The 23,271-nt window shown below is 41.9% G+C and overlaps 1 protein-coding gene across 3 annotated transcripts in view; it reads left to right on the top strand.

Moving 5' to 3' along the window:
- The window catches only part of LOC139535553 (contactin-4-like), a 182,015-nt gene that overhangs the window by 19,309 nt on the left and 139,435 nt on the right, over window positions 1-23,271 (top strand). For all 3 annotated transcript variants that reach the window (XM_071335060.1, XM_071335058.1, XM_071335059.1), the window contains exon 2: window positions 6,146-6,285. In XM_071335060.1, the coding sequence (XP_071191161.1) occupies window positions 6,231-6,285 (55 nt within the window). In that variant the 5' untranslated portion in view covers window positions 6,146-6,230. The remainder of the gene's footprint in view (window positions 1-6,145; window positions 6,286-23,271) is intronic.

Genomic DNA, 23,271 nt, shown 5'->3' with positions numbered 1-23,271 from the left:
AAGTGTGTGAATTAGACACTTTTCCTGTCCTGCTAAGCATTCAAAATGTAACGAATACTTTTGGGTGTCAGGGAAAATGTATGGAGTAGAAAGTACATCATTTTCTTTTGGAATGTAGTGAAGTTAAAGTAAAACATTTCAAAAATATAAATAGTTAAGTAAAGTACAGATGCCCAAAAAAACTACTTAAGTAGTACTTTCAAGTATTTTTACTTAAGTACTTTACACCACTGGTTTGGACATAGCTACTCTGTCACGTATACTCCCTCTCCGGCCTCTAGGTCATCAGGCTGCTGATTATTCCGCACACCTGTCACCATCGTCTCGTACACCAGCACCTCATGACACTCACCTGGACTCCATCACCTCCTTGATTATCTTCCCTATATCTGTCACTCCCCTTGGTTCTTTCCTCAGGTGTTATTGACTCTGTTGTCATGTCGGTGCGTTATTTGTGTTTCGTTTATTTATTAAAACACTCACTCCCTAAACTTGCTTCCCGACTCTCAGCGCACTCGTTAAATACTCATTCAAGGGTTTTTCAAAACTATGAAATACACATATGGAATCATGTACTAACCAAAGTATGATGTGTTAAATTAATCAAAATATATTTTATATTTGAGTTTCTTCAAAGTAGCCACCCTTTGCCTTGATGACAGCTTTGCACACTCTTGGCATGCTCTCAACACCTTCCCACATATGCTGAGCACTTGATGGCTGCTTTTCCTTTACTCTGCAGTCCAACTCATCCCAAACCATCTCAATTGTGTTGAGGTCAGGTGATTGTGGAGGCCAGGTCATCTGATGCAGCACTCCATCACTCTCCTTCTTGGTTAAATAGCCCGTGTCATTGTCCTGTTGTTTAAGTGTGCCTTGAATTCTAAATAAATCACTGACAGTGTCACCAGCAAAGCACCCCCACACCATCACAACTCCTCCTTCATGCTTCATGTTGAGAACTACACATGCAGAGATAATCTGTTCACCTACTCTGCATCTCACAAAGACATGGCGGTTGGAACCAAAAATCTCACATTTGGACTCATCAGACCAAAGTACAGATTTCCACCTGTACAGATTTGCTCATGTTTCCTGGCCCAAGCAAGTCACTTCTTCTTATGTGTGTCCTTTACTAGTGGTTTCTTTGCAGCAATTCGACCATGAAGGCCTGATTCACGGAGTCTCCTCTGAACAGTTGATGATGAGATGTGTCTGTTACTTGAACTGTGAAGCATTTATTTGGGCTGCAATTTCTGAGGCTGGTAACTCTAATGAACTTATTCTCTGCAGCAGAGTTAACTCTGGGGCTTCCTTTCATGTGGCGGTTCTCACGAGAGCCAGTTTCATCATAGTGCTTGATGGTTTTTGCGACTGCACTTGAAGAAACTTTCAAAGTTCTTGAAATTTTCTGAATGGCTTAAAGTAATGATGGATTGTCGTTTCTCTTTGCCTTTTTGAGATGTTCTTGACATAATATGGACTTGGTTACTACATGATTTCGTATGTGTTATTTCATAGTTTTGATGTCTTCACTATTATTCTACAATGTAGAAAGTAATAAAAATAAAGAAAAACCCTTGAATGAGTAGGTGTGTCCAAACTTTTGACTGGTACAGTACTGTGTGTACTGTGTGTACAAAACATTCTGAACACCTGCTCTTTCCATGACATAGACTGACCAGGTGAATCCAGGTGAATGATCCCTTACTGTTGTCAATGGTTAAATCCACTTCTATCAGTGTAGATAAACGGGAGGAGACAGATTAAAGAAGGATTTTTAAGCCTTGAGACAATTGAGACATGGATTGTGTATGTGTGCCATTCAGAAGGTAAATGGGTAAGATAAAAGATTGAAGTGCCTTTGAACAGGGTAGGTGCTAGGCGTACCGGTTTGTGTCAAGATCTGTAAAGGTGCTGAGGTTTTCACGCTCAACAGTTTCCCGTGCGTATCAAGAATGGTCCACCACCCAAAGGTCATCCAGGCAACTTGACACAACTGTGGGAAGCATTGGAGTCAACATGGGCCAGCATCCCTGTGGAACGGGGGGTACAACTCAAAACTCAATATTAGGAAGGGGCACTTGATGTTTAGTATACTCTGTGTATATCACCAGAGGATACTGAAGGGAGAACGGTTCATAATAATGTCTGTAATGGAGCAGATGGAATGGCATGGAAACCATGTGTTTGATGTATTTGTTATCATTCCACTCCAGTCATTAGAACGAGCCCGTTCTCCCGAATTAATGTGCAACCAACCTCCTGTCGTGTATATATATTATTTAGTCCTCTCAAAAAATGTGTTGTTTTTTGGGGGTTGGTGTTGAGCAGGCGAGATGAAAGGGAAATTTGTAATTCAAATTTCTACAATGCAGCAATTGATTGTGTCAGCCACTGAATGAATCAGTAATTGGATCATATTTGTCTTTCAACAGCAGAAGAATGACTATATGTAATACATATTCAAAGACTGACTATAACAAAAGCCCTGCATCAAAATTACCATGTAATGTTTAAAAGTTCACCATTAACTACTTTTCTACCAAAATAGAGAGCATTACTGTATATTGTCTATAGGGCAACAGGGTACATTAAGCTAATGTTTTAAAAGTACTGCCCTGGGACACTGCGTCTCTGGATGGCATTGATTTTATTTGTCTCCCCCTGCAGATCCCCCCCCCCTCCCATCTTCCCTCCTGCCCTCTACATCGAAGGCCCACCGGAGCACACAGAGAATTACTATCCCACTGACACAATGCAGGCGTTTTGAGGTTTGGGTACTGATCTCATGCCGATACCCCTGGTATTTCTGCTGGGGAATAAAACACATCGGACGTTGACACTAGTGGGATCGCTGGAGTTTTTCACACCCATTCTCTTGCTATGTCTTGCAACATTTATGAACATAACAGTGAATGGGTATTATTCTGTGTAGGTACGCCACTGTATGTTTCAGAGGGAGCTTCTAAAATAGGCTTAAAATAGGATTCTCTCTATTTGTCAAGGATATGGAAAGGCATGTAGTAATCGCTGTGCCAAAAATGAAAATAAGTGCTCTTTTTTTTGTTTTCCCTCTAACTTTTTAGTTAATAGAATAGGCTCCAGCTTGACTTTGGTAGGCAGAAAAAGGGAGTAATGTATGTTTAATTTTTTTTATAGTACTTCTGAACCAGCCCATCAGCAACTCTCTATAAAACCAACGCTGTGCATTCAGAGTTACATGTAATAGCGATTTGGTGAAAGAGAATATTGAGTCATTTTTATAACTAATTTATTTCATTCATTCATTGATGTATACTTTAAGGCAATCTCTTTGCACATTTCTCTCTCAAGGCTTAATTTCTTATACATCCATCATTTACTAGATCTAAATATACAGTGCCTTCAGAAAGTATTCATACTTTGAATACAGACTTAAATTGAGATTTTGTTGTCACTGGCCTTCACACAATACCCCATAATATAAAAGTGGAATTATGTTTTTATATTTTTTTTTACAAATTAATAAAAAACGAAAAGCTAAAATATCTTGAGTCAATATGTATTCAACCCCTTTGTTATGGAAAGCCTAAATAAGTTCAGGAGTAAAAATTTGCTTAACAAGTCACATAAGAATTTGCATGGACTCACTGTGTGCAATAATAGTGTTTAACACAAGGTCCCTCAGTCGAGCACTGAATTTCAAACACAGATTCAACCACAAAGAACAAAGAGGTTTTCCAATGACTCGCAATGAAGTGCACCTATTGGTACAGTAGATAGGTAAACATTTTAAAAAGCAGACATTGAATATCGCTTTAAGAATGGTGAAGTTATTAATTACACTTTGGATGGTGTATCGATACACCCTGTCACTACAAATATACAGGCATCCTTCCTAACTCAAATCAAATCAAACTTAATTTGCCACATGCGCCGAATACAACAAGTGTAGACTTTACCGTGAAATGCTTATTTACAATCCCTTATCCAACAGTACAGTTCAAGAAGAGAAAATATTTACCAGATAGTGTCACGTTCCTGACCTGTTTTCTGTTAGTTTTTGTATGTGTTAGTTGGTCAGGACGTGAGTGTGGGTGGGCATTCTATGTTATGTGTTTCTATGTTGGTTAATGGGTGACCTGATATGGTTCTCAATTAGAGGCAGGTGGTTTTCATCTCCTCTGATTGAGAATCATATTAAGGTAGGTGTTGTCACATTGTTTGTCGTGGGTGGTTGTCTCCTGTGTTAGTGTCTGTCTATGTTGCACCATACGGGACTGTTTCGGTTTGTTTGTTCATTTTGTTTGTTTGTTCGTTCGGTTTTTATGTAGTCATTTCCCTGTTCATGCGTTCTTCGTGTTACATGTAAGTTCTTACGTCCAGGTCTGTCTACATTCGTTTTGTTATTTTGTTAGTTAATTCAAGTATAGTTCGTTTTTTGTCTTCGTTGTTTTGTCGTGTCTAAATAAATATCATGTCTAAGTATCACGCTGCGTCTTGGTTCAATCCATGCTCCTCCTCTTCAGAGGAAGAGGAGAACCGTTACAGATAGGCTAAAATAAAAAGTAATAATAAAAAGTAACACAATAAGAATAACAATGATGAGGCTATATACAGGGGTACTGGTACTGAGTCAGTGTGCAGGGGTACAGGCTAGTTGTGGTAATCTGTACATGTAGGTGGGGGCGAAGTGAATATGCATAGGTAACAAACAAACAGCGAGTAGCAGCAGTGTACAAGAGGGGGGGGGGGTCAATGTAACTTGTCCGGTGGCGATTTTTATGAATTGTTCAGCAGTCTAATGGCTTGGGGGTAGAAGCTGTTGAGTTGTCATAGGGCTGGATGAGTTACAGTTTTGACTTAAAGCTGCTTAGTTGTCAGAGAGGAAGGAAACCGGTCAGGGATTTCACAATGAGATCAATGGTGACTTTAAAACAGTTACAGAGTTTAATGGCTGTGATAAGAGAACTGAAGATGGACCAACAACATTGTAGTTACACTATACTAACTTAATTGACAGATTGAAAGAAGGAAGCCAGAATAAACATCTCGTTTGCAACAAGCCACTAAAGTAATACTGCAGAAAATGTGGCCAAGCAATTCACTTTTTGTCAGAAAGTGTTATGTTGGGGGGAAATCCAATACAACACATTATATATTTTCAAGCATAGTGGTGGCAGCATCATGTTATGGGTATGCTTGTAATGTTAAGGACTGGGTAGTTTTTAAGGATAAAAAAGAAAGGGAATGGAGCTAGGCACAGGCAAAATCCTAGAGGGAAACCTGGTTCAGTCTGCTTTCCACCAGACACTGGGAGATTAATATAGCAGGACAATAACCGAAAACAAAAGGCCAAATCTAGTACATTGGAGTAGCTTACCAAGAAGACAGTGAATGTTCCCGAGTGAACGAGTTACAGTTTTGACTTAAATCTACTTGAACATCTATGTCAATACTTGAAAATGGTTGTCTAGCAATGATCAAAAACCAATTTGACAGAGCTTGAAGAATTTTGAAAAGAATAATGAGTAAATGTTGCACAATCCAGGTATGGAAAGCTCTTAGAGACTTACCTAGAAAGACTCACAGCTGTTATCACTGTCAAAGGTGCTTCTACAAAGTATTGACTCAGGGGTGTGAATACTTATGTAAATGAGATATTTCTGTATTTCATTATCAATGAATTTGCAAACATTACTTAAAGCTTGTTTTCACTTTGTCATTATGTTGTTTTGTGTGTAGATGGGTGAGAAAAACATATATTTAATCCTTTTTGAATTCAGGCTGTAACCCCCGAAAATGTGGAGTAGGTCAAGGGGTATGAAAGCGCTGCACATGACTGAATGTGTACAGTCTGTGTACATGCTGCTGTAAAGGGCAACATTTTGAAAAGCATTTCCCTAGTCCTTGACATGTTATCAGAAGTGAGAAATGTCATCATATTCCTTCAATTCTCTTAATGTTCAATCAATGCCCCTGAACGAGGCAGGGGCACTGTTCCTAGGCCGTCATTGATAATAAGAATTTGTTCTTAACTGACTTGCCTAGTTAAATGTTAGAGTTCTTTAGAGTCCTTTATCAGCACTTTTCTCAAGTGCTGATAAAAGACTGTCTTTCTGTCTTATCATGGTATTCATTACAACTGTTTCTTTTTGTATAGAGTGAAGACCCAGAAAGGTACCGAAAGGATTTCTCCATACATTTGTGATTGGATGTGAGTCTACTTTGACCCCACAAAACTGAAGATGACGTTGCTATGGAAACTGCTGTTGCTGCAGTCACTCATGGGGTGCCTAGCAGGTAAATAACTTTTGATGCAAGCAAGAGCTATCTTTGTGAAGTTTTGTGTCTCATTCATATGTATTTTGGGCAGGTTGCAGTGTGAAAGCCATAGTTTAGAATGAAGCTAGCTCAAGTAACACATGACACGGGGAAACATTAACATACAAATAATGAGGTTGTAAAATGTATTTAATAATAAAGGAGGTTGTTAACGGAAATAATTGTAATTGTATGGTAGGCAGTCAGTAAAGGTTGACTGCAGTTAGCGTAATCGTTATGAATATAAACAAGGAGATTGGGTTGCGGATATGAAATTAAAGACAGAAATATTAAATGTAATGCATTGATTGCAAAAGAGTGTGAGATTTAATCAGCAGAGGAAAAAATGGCAATGACCTTTGTTCTGGGGTAAACTAAGACTGCATCATGTTCATACAGTAGAATGTACTGCAGAGTCAAGGCCAAAAATTTGAAATATTAGACAATGACAGGTGAAAATAGAAGCTTTGGACTTCTACTGTCACAATCGAATGGTTGCCGCTTGCAGTAACTCGATTTGGCGTTATTTGGTTTGGTGATCAGAGAAGCTCTCCTCTAATTTTCGTAAAATATACATAATTAGGTTAAATACATATAAAGAATCATTGATAACATTAACATTGATATCAAAGCTTCATTGTTTCATATAACTCCTGTCACTATCTGTTTGGATGTCAGATGATAGTTCTTAAGGTTACAGAAACATTTGGGGGCTAAGGGGGATGGGAAAGGAACAAAGGTCAAAGGTTGCTGATGACGTCTGCGTTGTGGATGGTGGATGATGGATGGCATATTTCCCTTCAAGATGTGTCGATACGTATCTAGGTTCATGGTCTCCGATACGATACAGGAACGGTACGTTTTAGTTTGAAACGATTCAGTGTGATTCATTGTGATTAGAGAAAGAATCGATGCGATTTCTTCCTCTGTGATACAATTCGATGCACTAACATGTTGCATAAACACATGAATGTATCATTCTAAATCAAAATCTGCTGCTGATGGAGAGCTCATGAGCTGAATTAGTCTGACCTGACTTCTGTGTGTGTGTGTGTGTGTGTGTGTGTGTGTGTGTGTGTGTGTGTGTGTGTGTGTGTGTGTGTGTAAATTATTCTCTATTGTGTACAGTGGGGTCCGAAATTATTAACACTCTTCATGAAGATGAGCAATAATGACTGTCTAAAATACATAATTCAAATACTGAACTATATTGTATGCTTAAAAAATACATGATCTTCTACATTGTAGAATAATAGTGATGACATCAAAACTTTTAAATAACACATATTGAATCATGTAGTAACCAAAAGAGTGTATTTTATATTTGAGATTCTTCAAAGTAGCAAACATTCCCCCTTGATGACAGCTTTTCACACTCTTGGCATTCTCTCAACCAGCTTCACCTGGAATGCTTTTCCAAAAGTCTTGAAGGAGTTCCCACATATACTGAGCACTTGTTGGCTGCTTTTCCTTCACTCTGCGGTCCAACTCATCCCAAACCATCTCAATTGGGTGAGGTCGAGTGATTGTGGAGGCCAGGTAATCTGATGCAGCACTCCATCACTCTCCTTCTTGGTCAAATAGCCCTTACACAGCCTGGAGGTGTGTTGGGTCATTGTTCTGTTGAAAATCAAATGATAATCCCATTAAGCGCAAACCAGATGGGATGGCATATCGCTGCAGATTGCTGTGGTAGCCATGCTGGTTAAGTGTGCCTTGAATTCTAAACAAATCACAGACAGTGTCACCAGCAAAGCACCATCACACCTCAATGCTTCATGGTGGGAACCACACATGCGGAGATCATCCGTTCACCTACTCCGCGTCTCATAAAGACACGGCAGTTGGAACCAAAAATCTCAAATTTGGACTCATCAGACCAAAGGACAGATTTCCACCGGTCTAATGTCCATTGCTCGTGTTTCTTGGCCCAAGCAAGTCTCTTCTTATTATTGGTGTCCTTTACTAGTGGTTTCTTTGCAGCAATTCCATGAAGGCCTGATTCACGCAGTCTCCTCTGAACAGTTGATGTTGAGATGTGTCTGTTACTTGAACTCTGTGAAGCATTTATTTGGGCTGCAATCTGAGGTGCAGTTAACTCTAATAAACGTATCCTCTGCAGCAGAGGTAAGTCTGGGTCTTCCTTTCCTGTGGCGGTCCTCATGAGAGCCAGTTTCAAAATAGCGCCTGATGGTTTTTGCAACTGCACAAAGTTCTTGAAATTTTCCGCATTGACTGACCTTCATGTTTTAAAGTAATGGTGAACTGTCGTTTCTCTTTGTTTATTTGAGCTGTTTTTGCCATAATTCTTGTCTTTTACCAAAAAGGACTATCTTCTGTATACAGTGGCTTGCGAAAGTATTCACCCCCCTTGGCATTTTTTCTATTTTGTTGACTTACACCCTGGAATTTTTGGGGGGTTTGTAATCATTTGATTTTCACAACATGCGTACCACTTTGAAGATGCAAAATATTATAATAATTTTATTGTGAAACAAACAAGAAATAAGATAAAGAAATAAGACAACTTGAGCGTGCATAACTATTCACCCCCCCAAAATCAATACTTTGTAGAGCCACCTTTTGCAGAAATTGCAGCTGCAAGTCTCTTGTGGTGTGTCTATATAAGCTTGGCACATCGAGCCTCTGGGATTTTTGCCCATTATTTAAGGCAAAACTGCTCTAGCTCCTTCAAGTTGGATGGGTTCCACTGGTGTACAGCAATCTTTAAGTCATACCACGGATTCTCAATTGGATTGAGGTCTGGGCTTTGACCAGGCCATTCCAAGACATTTAAATGTTTCCCCTTAAACCACTCGAGTGTTGGTTTAGCAGTATGCTTAGGGTCATTGTCCTGCTGTAAGGTGAACCTCCGTCCCAGTCTCAAATCTCTGGAAGACTGAAACAGGTTTCCCTCAAGAATTTCCCTGTATTTAGCACCATCCAACATTCCTTCAATTCTGACCAGTTTCCCAGTCCCTGCCAATGAAAAACATCCCCACAGTGAAGCAAGGTGGTGGCAGCATCATACTGTGGGGATGTTTTTCATTGGCAGGGACTGGGAAACTGGTCAGAATTGAAGGAATGGTATGGTATTCTCGAGCTGATGAGAGGTCCATCAAGGAAAACTCCAGATATAGAGTTTTCCTTGATAGACAAAAAGCAAAATTTTAGTCTCATCTGACCAGAGTACCTTCTTCCATATGTTTGGAGAGTCTCCCATATGCCTTTTGGCAAATACCAAACGTGTTTGCAAATTTATTTTTCTTTAAGAAATGGCTTTTTTCTGGCCACTCTTCCGTAAAGCCCAGCTCTGTGGATTGTACGGCTTAAAGTGGTCCTATTGACAGATATTCCAATCTCCGCTGTGGAGCTTTGCAGGTCCTTCAGGGTTATCTTTGGTCTCTTTGTTGCCTCTCTGATTAATGCCCTCCTTGCCTGGTCCATGAGTTTTGGTGGGCGGCCCTCTCTTATTTTTTGGTTTTAATGGTGCTGCGTGGGATGTTCAAAGTTTCTGATATTTTTTTATAACCCAACCCTGATCTGTACTTCTCCACAACTTTGTCCCCGACCTGTTTGGAGAGGTCCTTGGTCTGCATGGTGTCGCTTGCTTGGTGGTGCCCCTTGCTTAGTATTGTTGCAGACTCTGGGGCCTTTCAGAACAGGTGTATATATACTGAGATCATGTGACACACAGGTGGACTTTATTTCACTAATTATGTGACTTCTGAATTGAATTGCGGTTGCACCAGATCTTATTTAGGGGCTTCATAGCAAACGGGGTGAATACATATGCACGCACCACTTTTCCATAAAAATAAAATAATAAAACTTTTTTTTTTTTCATTTCAGTTCAACAATTTGGACCATTTTGTGTATGTCCATTACATGACATCCAAATAAAAATCTATTTAAATTACAGGTTGTAATGCAACAAAATTGGAAAAACGCCAAGGGGGATGAATACTTTTGCAAGGCACTGTACCAAGCCTACCTTCTCACAACACAACTGATTGGCTCAAACGCATTAAGAAGGAAAGAAATTCCACAAATTAAGTTTTAACAAAGACACACATGTTAATTGAAATGCATTCCAGATGACTATCTCATGAAGCTGGTTGAGAGAATTCCAAGAGTGTGCAAAGCTGTCATCAAGGCAATGGGTGGCTATTTGAAGAATCTCAAATATAAAACACAGATTTGGATTTGTTTAATACTTTTTTTGGTTACTACACGATTCCATATGTGTTATTTCATAATGTTGATGTCTTCACTATTATTCTACAATGTAGAAAATAGTAAAAAAGAAAAAAAGAAATATGAGTAGGTGTGTCCAAACTTTTGACTGATACTGTACATATTACCTCAATTACCTCGACTAACCTTGACCCCCGCAAATTGACTCGGTACCGGTACTCCCTGTATATAGCCTCGTTATTGTTATTTTATTGCTGCTCTTATAATTTTAGCACACAAGACATTTTAGCATTTAAATGCTTAAGGTGCTGCGCAAATGTGCAAGATCAGGAACAGGCCACTTACCTCGCGTTGGTCAGTGCATGAAGCTGGGCCCAATGCGCGGTTTGACTAGGCTTCTAATATTGCCTGGGGTTGTTCTGCATGCAAAACGACTTGTAGGTCAATGACTGTCAACACAGTTACATGCAGTTCAATGCTGAAGGAGTGGACACATCAGTTGTGAGAGCTATTTCATATTTCTGTAAAGTAGAAAGAATTGAATATGAGCATTTGGATCAGTTTGCAGGCCACGGACCTTATGCACTTATATCTTAAACATTTGAATCGGGACCCGATGCGAATCTACATCTCTACTACTGACCTAAGTGAAGTAGTGTGTAGAATACGCCCTTGCGGTTATAGCACACTCTGTGTGAAAGACATTGGTTAGTAAATGTTTGTTCTTGTGAAGATTACAGATACGATGAACGTGAAAGAACCCCTGCTTTCATCCATGCTGATCCGTAATGGAAGTGTTTTTGGTAATTTAGTTAATCCCTACATCAAACCTAATACAGTAATCAGAAGAGGTATTATAATATCCCCCTTGAACCCAGTCATCAATGTACACAGTGCCATTGAAAATCTTTCAGGGGGAAATAGAGACTCATGGAGAGCGCTCCTGTTCTCCTTCTCTGCCTTTAGTGCCGGCAGTGAAAGAAACAGTAAGGCATACGCTCTTATTTCTATACAGTATAGCAGGGGAACAGGGGGATATGAATCACACAGAAATCCTTATTGTATGTTTTGGAGTATCCGTCATTCATGTACAGTAAAGGTGAATTATAGCTTCATTATACAATGGGTGTCAGTTGTCCCCCACAGGGCTCTCCTGCATTGATCCCATTTTGATGGAGGTTTTTAATTTCTCTTGCTTACAAATTGGTGGGGGTCAACGGAGAACATCATTTGAATTTCTCAGCCTTTAATCAAGAGGCATTATCCTAGTCAAGATTTTAAAAAGGCTCTACTGATGAAGCACTAGACTCTGGCTCTAGTTCACCCTCCCAATCTAACACTAGACCGTTTTGAGGCTGCACGCCTCTCTTATTCTCATGATTGGGAGTTGGAATTTGATTGTAAAGGAGTCTGTAGACTTCATACTTGTTTTTTGTTCTTATGTGTCATTCAAATCAGACTTTGGCATTCACTCAGCATGCAGTTGGCACTGGCTGATTGACCATTATCTGATAAGCACAGTTTGTTGCCACGGTACTCATATAGTAGAGCTAGAAGAGCCGCTACCTCTATGGCCAAAAATTATTTTGCACTTGATCTGTTTCTCTTTAAGGACCAATACATAAACTATCCTAAGTATGCCAACAAAAATAGTAATTTACCTGTTGTTGAAAATTACAAGACAGATGTGGGAAAATAATAAAAATGTAGGCTAATAAGTATCATTATGTCTTCAGTGATACACACAACCTTTTATCCATGTTACATCTGGGAGCAGGTGCTAGTTATTTATTATCTTTGAAAGGTGGGATCCCAGTTTGCCATGTACTGTAAGACACTCGTCTTTCATGACGTGCACTAGCTGTCTGAATGCAGCTTGTGAAACTGACCGAAAAGGTCAAGCAACCTGGCGAACGCCAGTGAAAGGGAAGGTTACCCCTGAAAAGGCAAGGATTCACAGTCAGACTGTACCGAATGTGTTGAGGGGGCCGTAATGATCTCTGTCCCCTGCTAGGCGTGTTCCTTTGTTCTGCTAGTGTGCCTCAACAGGGCTGCCTCCTGTTTCCCCTGCCTGTACTGTGCTGCCTGCGCGTCACTCTCACCCTCACTGTTAGCATCTGATTACCCCAGCGCAGCGCCACACTCTTCCCCAGGACACGCTCAGAATCCTGATACCCTGCCTTTTATTCCTGCTTACTCCACCATGATGACGGCCCATGCCTTTACTTAATTTAGCCTTTACTTAAGCTACATACATTTTATTATATAAAATGTTATTAGCATATTAGCCCAGTTACGCTAAGCAGCACTAATGGTACTTACAGTATGAACTCGGCCCTGATGGCTTAACGTTTTGCCGCCTGTCCCAGAACCATTTGATTTCCACGCCTAAGCTGCTTGCTGTGCTCGTGGAGAATAAAAGTGTCTTACTCCATGTGGGCTCAAATGTCTTTATAGAGGCTACATTGCTGTGTAAGTGAAAAAGGACATGAAAGAGACATTGTGCACACAAAGGAGTTCTCTATGGCTAAATGGTGAATCGTTTTGCATCGTTTTCTTAGTGAGATGACCTTCACAGCTCCAGAGACATTACTGTAGTTGTTCTGTCTCTGTGAAAGTCCACCTGTTGTTAGAACGCAGAAAAGAACATGGAACAAAACAGTGAATGTACTTTCAGGATGTCTTTACGTTCCAGAGCACTTCTCCGAATGAGGATGTCGCATCAGCTTTGCTTTCTCTCTTATGCTTTCTGAGCTGTGCCTGTAGATATAGAGTCTGTCTGAAGAAGCCACTAAAATATATGTGAGCATCCTAAAAGGCATGTTAATGAATCAAGGTTGTATGACATCCTTCAAGGATTCCTCTTCAGTTCACCTTTTCTCTGGGATTTCAATAGGGCTGAGTTATTTTTAAGATCTTGAAGGACAGAACATGAGAGATCCATAGACATGAAATAGAAGGACAAAGAGGAAAGTCAGTTGTCACACCAGCTGTTCTGTACATCCTGGTGTTTACTGTATTCTACTGTACAGCAGCATAGGACAAATGTGTTTCAGGAGAGGCCATGCAGAGTACAATATGTGTTATATCTAAACCTCCACAGGAAATGTCCAATACAAGCCATAGCATACTGCAAACACATGAATATGATTTTACAAAGTCACTTTACAATGCAGGTTTTGTATCATCTTGTAGTATTGATCGATTTCAACACATTTTTCTTTCATGGGTAATACTCAATGTTTTCAGGCAAAAAATGAAACAGCAGGATTCCACAGCAGTCAGTTGATGGCCAAGTTATTCAAGGCTGGTAAAGCAAACCCAGTAGGTGGATTGTAATTTAATCCAAGATGGCGTAGCAGTCGGACGTGTCTCTTTGTCTTGTCCTGTCCCGTGTAAATAGTCTTCGTATTTTTCGTATACATTTCGTATATATTTTAATTTCACTTTCCATCTAGGAACTGAATATACATTCCTACATTCCGCCTCACCCAATGTGGTACGGACCTGCTATTTTTTATACTTTAGAACCGTAACCCCAATCAGAAGCTAGCCAGATAACTAGCTACTAGCTAGTAGTCAGTTAGCCACTGCTGCGGTCTTCACCCTCAACTCGGACACAGCCAGCTTCAATACCGGGCCAATACCTGCCAGTCTGCAAGCGCGATATCAACCCAGAGCATATAGGACTGCTTTTTCTCTACCACATCACCGGATTCCTGACGCAAGCTCTGGACAATTATACCGTATCATCACAGCTAGCTAGCTGCAACCGAGTGGCTACTACTGGCTAACACCTCTGTCCCGAAGCAAGCACCAGTTAGCCTTGAGCTAGCCTCGAGCTAGGCCCATCTGCCGGCTAGCTGAAGAGGTCTACCAGCGAATTCTTGGGCTACAATACCAGCTACAAGCTAATTTAGCCATTTTTTTGCCGCTGCTAGTAGCTTTCACCTTCTGCACAGACACCAGCCCTGTTATTAGCCTGGATATTACTCACCAATTTACCAGCATCGGACTGTCTCTCGACAACAACGCCGGATTCCTGCCGTAATCCCTGAGCCACTACTTCTGATCCTCACAGCTAGCTTGTAGCTAGCGCAGCTAGCGCCACTGCCACGAAGCTAGCACCAGTTAGCAAACACAATTCTACAATTCACAACCTCTCTTTCGCCATCGCCATCTGGCTTGGATTCTCTGTCGACACGACCACGTCTGAGCAGACCCCCTCCGTCTGAGCAGACCACCCCCCGGGCTACTAACTTTAAACGCCGCGTGCTAGCTTAGTGGAGGCCTCCCTGCTCCATCTACGGCTGCCCCCTGGACACTATGATCACTTGGCTACATAGCTGATGCATGCTTGACTGTCCATTAATTCACGGTACTCCATTCTGTTTATTTGTGTTTTATCTGTCGGCTCTGTGCTTTAACTCAGGATCTGTGTGTAGTTAATCCGACCCTCTCTGCCTAGTCGTCGCCATTTTTACCTGTTGTTGCTGTGCTAGACTAGCACCCTGTTATTGCTGCTGTTATCTTACCTGTTGTTTTAGCTAGCTCTCCCAATCAAGACCTGCAATCACTTTATGCCTTATTGTATGTCTCTCTCAAATATCAATATGCCTTGCATACTGTTGTTCAGGCTAGTTATCATTATCATTGTTTTGGTTTGCAATGGACCCTGTAGTTCCACTCTCCGTACCTCTGATACCTCCTTGGTCCCACCCCCCACACATGCGGTGACCTCACCCATTGAGACCAGCATGTCCAGAGATACAACCTCTCTTATCATCACCCAGTGCCTGGGCTTGCCTCCGCTGTACCCACGCCCCACCATACCCCTGTCTGCACATTATGCCCAGAATCTATTCTACCACGCCCATAAATCTGCTCCTTTTATTCTTTGTCCCCAACGCTCTAGGCGACCAGTTTTGATAGCCTTTAGCCGCACCCTCATCCTACTACTCCTCTGTTCCTCGGGTGATGTGGAGGTAAACCCAGGCCCTGCATGTCCCCAGTCACCCTCATTTGTTGACTTCTGTGATCGAAAAAGCCTTGGCCTCATGCATGTCAACATCAGAAGCCTCCTCCCTAAGTTTGCCTTACTCACCGCTTTAGCACACTCTGCCAACCCTGATGTCCTTGCCTTGTCCGAATCCTGGCTTAGGAAGGCCACCAAAAATTCTGAGATTTCCATACCCAACTATAACACTTTCCGTCAAGATAGAACTGCCAAAGGGGGAGGAGTTGCAATCTACTGCAGAGATAGCCTGCAAAGTTCTGTCATACTTTCCAGGTCTATGCCCAAACAGTTCGAACTTCTAATTTTAAAAATTAATCTCTCCAGAAATAAGTCTCTCACTGTTGCCGCCTGCTACCGACCCCCCTCAGCTCCCAGCTGTGCCCTGGACACCATCTGTGAATTGATCGCTCCCCATCTAGCTTCAGAGTTTGTTCTGTTAGGTGACCTAAACTGGGATATGCTTAACACCCCGGCAGTCCTACAATCCAAGCTTGATGCCCTCAATCTCACACAAATCATCAAGGAACCCACCAGGTACAACCCTAAATCCGTAAACATGGGCACCCTAATAGACATTATCCTGACCAACCTGCCCTCCAAATACACCTCTGCTGTCTTCAATCAAGATCTCAGCGATCACTGCCTCATTGCCTGTATCCGCCACGGGTCCGCGGTCAAACGACCACCCCTCATCACTGTCAAACGCTCCCTAAAACACTTCTGCGAGCAGGCCTTTCTAATCGACCTGGCCCGGGTACCCTGGAAGGATATTGACCTCATCCCGTCAGTTGAGGATGCCTGGTCATTCTTTAAATGTTACTTCCTCACCATATTAGACAAGCATGCTCCGTTCAAAAAATGCAGAACCAAGAACAGATATAGCCCTTGGTTCACTCCAGACCTGACTGCCCTCGACCAGCACAAAAACATCCTGTGGCGAACTGCAATAGCATCGAAGAGCCCCCGCGATATGCAACTGTTCAGGGAAGTCAGGAACCAATACACGCAGTCAGTCAGGAAAGCAAAGGCCAGCTTTTTCAAGCAGAAATTTGCATCCTGTAGCTCTAACTCCAAAAAGTTCTGGGATACTGTAAAGTCCATGGAGAACAAGAGCACCTCCTCCCAGCTGCCCACTGCACTGAGGCTAGGTAACACGGTCACCACCGATAAATCCGTGATAATCGAAGACTTCAACAAGCATTTCTCAATGGCTGGCCATGCCTTCCTCCTGGCGACTCCAACCTTGGCCAACAGCCCCGCCCCCCCCGCTGCTACTCGCCCAAGCCTCCCCAGCTTCTCCTTTACCCAAATCCAGATAGCAGATGTTCTGAAAGAGCTGGAAAACCTGGACCCATACAAATCAGCTGGGCTTGACAATCTGGACCCCCTATTTCTGAAACTGTCCGCCGCCATTGTCGCACCCCCTATCACCAGCCTGTTCAACCTCTCCTTCGTATCATCTGAGATCCCCAAGGATTGGAAAGCTGCCGCGGTCATCCCCCTCTTCAAAGGGGGAGACACCCTGGACCCAAACTGTTACAGACCTATATCCATCCTGCCCTGCCTATCTAAGGTCTTCGAAAGCCAAGTCAACAAACAGATCACTGACCATCTCGAATCCCACCGTACCTTCTCCGCTGTGCAATCCGGTTTCCGAGCCGGTCATGGGTGCACCTCAGCCACGCTCAAGGTACTAAACGATATCATAACCGCCATCGATAAAAGACATTACTGTGCAGCCGTCTTCATCGACCTGGCCAAGGCTTTCGACTCTGTCAATCACCATATTCTTATCGGCAGACTCAGTAGCCTCGGTTTTTCTAATGACTGCCTTGCCTGGTTCACCAACTACTTTGCAGACAGAGTTCAGTGTGTCAAATCGGAGGGCATGTTGTCCGGTCCTCTGGCAGTCTCTATGGGGGTACCACAGGGTTCAATTCTCGGGCCGACTCTTTTCTCTGTATACATCAATGATGTTGCTCTTGCTGCGGGCGATTCCCTGATCCACCTCTACGCAGACGACACCATTCTATATACTTCCGGCCCTTCCTTGGACACTGTGCTATCTAACCTCCAAACGAGCTTCAATGCCATACAACACTCCTTCCGTGGCCTCCAACTGCTCTTAAACGCTAGTAAAACCAAATGCATGCTTTTCAACCGTTCGCTGCCTGCACCCGCACGCCCGACTAGCATCACCACCCTGGACGGTTCCGACCTAGAATATGTGGACATCTATAAGTACCTAGGTGTCTGGCTAGACTGCAAACTCTCCTTCAAGACTCATATCAAACATCTCCAATCCAAAATCAAAGCAAGAATCGGCTTTCTATTCCGCAACAAAGCCTCCTTCACTCACGCCGCCAAACTTACCCTAGTAAAACTGACTATCCTACCGATCCTCGACTTCGGCGATGTCATCTACAAAATAGCTTCCAATACTCTACTCAGCAAACTGGATGCAGTTTATCACAGTGCCATTCGTTTTGTTACTAAAGCACCTTATACGACCCACCACTGCGACCTGTATGCCCTAGTCGGCTGGCCCTCGCTACATGTTCGTCGTCAGACCCACTGGCTCCAGGTCATCTACAAGGCTATGCTAGGTAAAGTGCCGCCTTATCTCAGTTCACTGGTCACGATGGCTACACCCACCCGCAACACGCGCTCCAGCAGGTGTATCTCACTGATCATCCCTAAAGCCAAAACCTCATTTGGACGCCTTTCCTTCCAGTTCTCTGCTGCCTGCGACTGGAACGAATTGCAAAAATCTCTGAAGTTGGAGACTTTTATTTCCCTCAACAACTTTAAAAATCTGCTATCCGAGCAGCTAACCGATCGCTGCAGCTGTACATAGTCCATCTGTAAACTACCCACCCAATTTACCTACCTCACCCCCCATACTGCTTTTATTTATTTACTTTTCTGCTCTTTTGCACACCAGTATCTCTTCTTGCACATGATCATCTGATGATTTATCACTCCAGTGTTAATCTGCTAAATTGTAATTATTCGATTTATTGCCTACCTCATGCCTTTTGCACACATTGTATATAGATTCTCTTTTTTTCTACCATGTTATTGACTTGTTTATTGTTTACTCCATGTGTAACTCTGTGTTGTCTGTTCACACTGCTATGCTTTATCTTGGCCAGGTCGCAGTTGCAAATGAGAACTTGTTCTCAACTAGCCTACCTGGTTAAATAAAGGTGAAATAAAAAATGTAGACAAAGGACAATTTTTGTCCTCTGTTTCATTTCATGTTCATGTAAGAGTACTGTGTCACCGACCTACTGCTGCTGTTGTGAATAAGTATGCTAATATAGCCATAAATAGCTTGCTCTGTTTGCTCTCCTTATCCAACGTTGTACACTTTTATGAATATACACGGTTTCTTAGGGTTGGCATAATGGTGTAATGTTACTGCCTTTATCTTCCCCTTGCATTAAGGCCCACACAGCAGGCACTTCATAGCCCTTATCACTATACATTGCACGGAAATTGTTCTCAATATATATCGCTAATAGAAATCTTAATTGATTATACAGTACCAGTCAAAAGTTTGGACACACCTACTCATTCAAGGGTTTTTCTTTAGTTTTACTATTGTATACATTGTAGAATAATAGTGAAGACATAAGAACTATGAAATAACACATATGGAATCATGTAGTTAGCAAAAAAGTGTTAAACAAATCAAAATATATTTGAGATTTGAGATTTTTCAAAGTAACCACCCTTTGCCTTGATGACAGCTTTGCACACTCTTGGCATTCTCTCAACCAGCTTCACCTGGAATGCCTTCCCATGTACCTGAGCACTTGTTGGCTGCTTTTCCTTCACTCCGTGGTCTAACTCATCCCAAACCATCTCAATTGGGTTGAGGTCGGGTGATTGTGGAGGCTGTCATCTGATGCAGCACTCCATCACTCTCCTTCTTGGTTAAATAACCCTTACACAGGTTGGAGGTGTGTTGGGTCATTATCCTGTTGAAAAACAGATGATAGTCCCACTAAGCGCAAACCAGATTGGATGGCAGAATGCTGTAGTAGCCATGCTGGTTAAGTGTGCCTTGAATTCTAAATAAATCAATGACAGTGTCACCAGCAAAGCACCAGCACACCATCACACCTCCTCCTCCATGCTTCACGGTGGGAACCACACATGTGGAGATAATCCGTTCACCTACTTTGTGTCTCACAAAGACAGCGGCTAGAATCAAAAATCAAAAATTTGACTCATCAGACCAAAGGACAGATTTCCACCGGTCTAATGTCCATTGCTCATGTTTCTTGGCCCAAGCAAGTCTCTTCTTATTATTTGTGTCCTTTAGTAGTGGTTTCTTTGCAGCAATTCGACCATGAAGGCCTGATTCACGCAGTTTCCTCTGAACAGTTGATGTTGAGATGTGTCTGTTACTTGAACTCTGTGAAGCATTTATTTGGGCTGCAATTTCTGAGGCTGGTAACTCTAATGAACTTATCCTCTGCAGCAGAGGAAACTCTGGATCTTCCTTTCATGTGGCGGTCCTCATGAGAGCGAGTTTCATCATAGTGCTTGATGGTGTTTGCGACTGCACTTGAAGAAACTTTCATAGTTCTTGAAATGTTCCGCATTGACTGACCTTCATGACTTAAAGTAATGATGGACTTTCATTTCTCTTTGCTTATTTGAGCTGTTCTTGCCATAATATGGACTTGGTCTTATGCTCTTCTGTATACCACCCCTACCTTGTCACAGCACAACTGATTGGCTCAAACGCATTATTAACTTTTAACAAGGCACACCTGTTAACTGAAGTGCATTCAAGGTGACTACCTCATGAAGCTGGTTGAGAGAATGCCAAGAGTGTACAAAGCTGTCATCAATGCAAAGGGGGGCTACTTTGAAGAATCTCATATAAAATATATTTTGATTTGTTGCACTTTTTTGGTTACTACATGACTCCATATGTGTTATTTCATAGTTTTGATGTCTTCACTATTATTCTACAATGTAAAAAATAGTCAAAATAAAGTAAAGGTGTGTCCAAACTTGACTGGTACTGTATGTCACAATCACCTATATATCAAAAGCAATTCACATTTATTTCCAAAATGTTTACAGAATAACTTTATATGGCGTGATATTAGTGCCAACAGAACTATCACAGATCAGTCTATTTTATCAAAATTGCATTGTCTGCAAAGTGTCTACAGGCAACTGAACACCTAGTTAAAGTAATTAACACTTAGTGCCTCGCATATTAGTCAGAATCTCATGAAACTAAGTATAGTTTTTTTCCCTAGCAGCTGAAAGCTGTCGTATAATCTCAAAGTAAAAAGCATTGCGCTTCACAACGAGCGACTAGTTAAAAGCATGTTGCAGCATTATTAAAACAATTCTTATGTCTATTAGAGCTGAAAGTAGTTTGAGGTGGGATGCCTTTCTCAACCGGCCCTGAAACTGGCCTTCAGTGTGGTGTGGTGATCGGCAGTGCTCTGCTCTCACACTGGGAGGGATTGGTTGAGTTCTTAAAGGGACAGGTGTGGTTTGTAGTTACACCACAAGCAGGCGAGAAGGGCTATGCTCGAGATGGAAGGACCACTGGATGGATCAAAGTAGGCCAATATGAATATCCATGGACCATGCAAATACATCACATTGGTAACATGGAAATCGCTGTCACTCATGGAAACACATGGAAATCGTTTGTCACCTCAGCACTATGATGAGTGATAGCTTGCTGTTTCAATGGTTTTGTTCTAACATCTCTGGCTGTTGATCGTCAGAGTGTGACAATGGCTTGGCTCCTGACATTTTCTGATGCCGTTTGTGGCAGTGCTCTCCTAAATACTTATTCTATTCATCTCCGACTAGGCATTGTGGTAGCTACGTTCAGTACAGGGCTGCTGCCTGCCTATACCAGGTATCCAATTTGATCCATATCCTATTCATGTCTTCTCAAGTCAACGTTACATCAAACTTATTAATTTGAACATTTTTCTTCATTCCACTGATAATGGTGATAAACTGATTTCAGAATAATAAGACATTGTCATCTGAGAGGCTCTAATTATGGGGAATTTGTTTTCAAATGCAATGACTTTCAAATGTGTTCACTTTTTTGTCTGAAAGGGATTCTGTCTGTAAATGCATGTCATATCTGTGCCCTATCTACGGGAGATGAATACTCCCCTGTCCCACTGAACTACTCCAGCGCAGGAGAGAACCATTCTTTCTAATAGCTCAGCTGAAGCATGAAAGATATGGGCAGATTTTCTCAATTCCTTGACCTTGAACCCATTTATGAAGTCTTTTTACATTGCCTTTCTACGAAGAGGCTCGCCTAGACATCCACTCTGGCTCCCAGAGCATGGAGAAATGCATTCCCTCTGAAGTTTTTGTATAGCTCGTGTATCTGCTCCAATTGTTCCACCAGTGTATCTGGATCACGTGTCTTGCATTGTCTCCACGGAGGAGAAAGGAGGAGGAGGAGGAGGAAGAGAGTACAGGATCTCTAAATGAACACCTATGCAGAAGCCCAAGAGTCCAGCAGCTGCTAGAAGACACTTGATTCAGCTGGCCTGGAGTAATGATGGGGGAAAAATTGTACTGTTACATATCGGGATATTATTTTTGACAATATATACAGTTGAAGTCGGAAGTTTACATACACTTAGGTTGGAGTCATTAAAACTCGTTTTTCAACCCCTCCACAAATGTATTGTTAACAAACTATAGTTTTGGCAATTCGGTCAGGACATCTACTTTGTGCATGACACAAGTAATTTTTCCAACAATTGTTTACAGATGGATTATTTCACTTATCATTCACTGTATCACAATTCCAGTGGGTCAGAAGTTTACATACATTAAGTTGACTGCCTTTAAACAGCTTGGAAAATTCCAGAAAACGATGTCATGGCTTTAGAAGCTTCTGATAGGCTAATTGACATCATTTGAGTCAACTGGAGGTGTACCTGTGGATGTATTTCTAGGCCTACCTTCAAACTCTGTGCCTCTTTGCTTGACATCATGGGAAAATCAAAAGAAATCAGCTCATGAAAAAAAAATTGTGGACATCCACATGTCTGGTTCATCCTTAGGAGCAATTTTCAAACACCTGAAGGTACTACGTTCATCTATACATACAATAGTACGCAAGTATAAACACCACGGGACCACGCAGCCGTCATACCGCTCAGGAAGGGGACGCATTCTGTCTCCTAGAGATGAACATACTTTGGTGCAAAAAGTGCAAATCAATCCCAGAACAACAGCAAAATACCTTGTGAAGATGCTGGAGGAAACAGGTACAAAATTATCAAAATCCACAGTAAAAACGAGTCCTATATCAGCATAACCTGAAAGGCCACTCACCAAGTAAGAAGCCACTGCTCCAAAACCGCCATAAAAAAGCCAGACTACGGTTTGCAACCACACATGGGGACAAAGATTGTACTTTTTGGAGAAATGTCCTCTGGTCTGATGAAACAAAAATAGAACTGTTTGGCCATAATGACCATCGTTATGTTTGGAGGAAAAAGGGGGAGGCTTGCAAGCCGAAGAACACCATCCCAACCGTGAAGCATTGGGGATGGCAGCATCATGTAGTGGGGGTGCTTTGCTGCAGGAGGGACTGGTGCACTTCACAAAATAGATGGCATCATGAGGCAGGACAATTATATGGATATATTGAAGCAACTTCTCAAGACATCAGTCAGGAAGTTAAAGCTTGATCGCAAATGGATTTTCCAAATGGACAATGA

The sequence above is a fragment of the Salvelinus alpinus genome, chromosome 12 (genome assembly GCF_045679555.1).
Source record: "Salvelinus alpinus chromosome 12, SLU_Salpinus.1, whole genome shotgun sequence".
Taxonomy (NCBI): Eukaryota; Metazoa; Chordata; class Actinopteri; order Salmoniformes; family Salmonidae; genus Salvelinus; species Salvelinus alpinus.
Note: the sequence above shows the minus strand (reverse complement) of the source record. Positions and strands in the feature narration are given on the sequence as shown.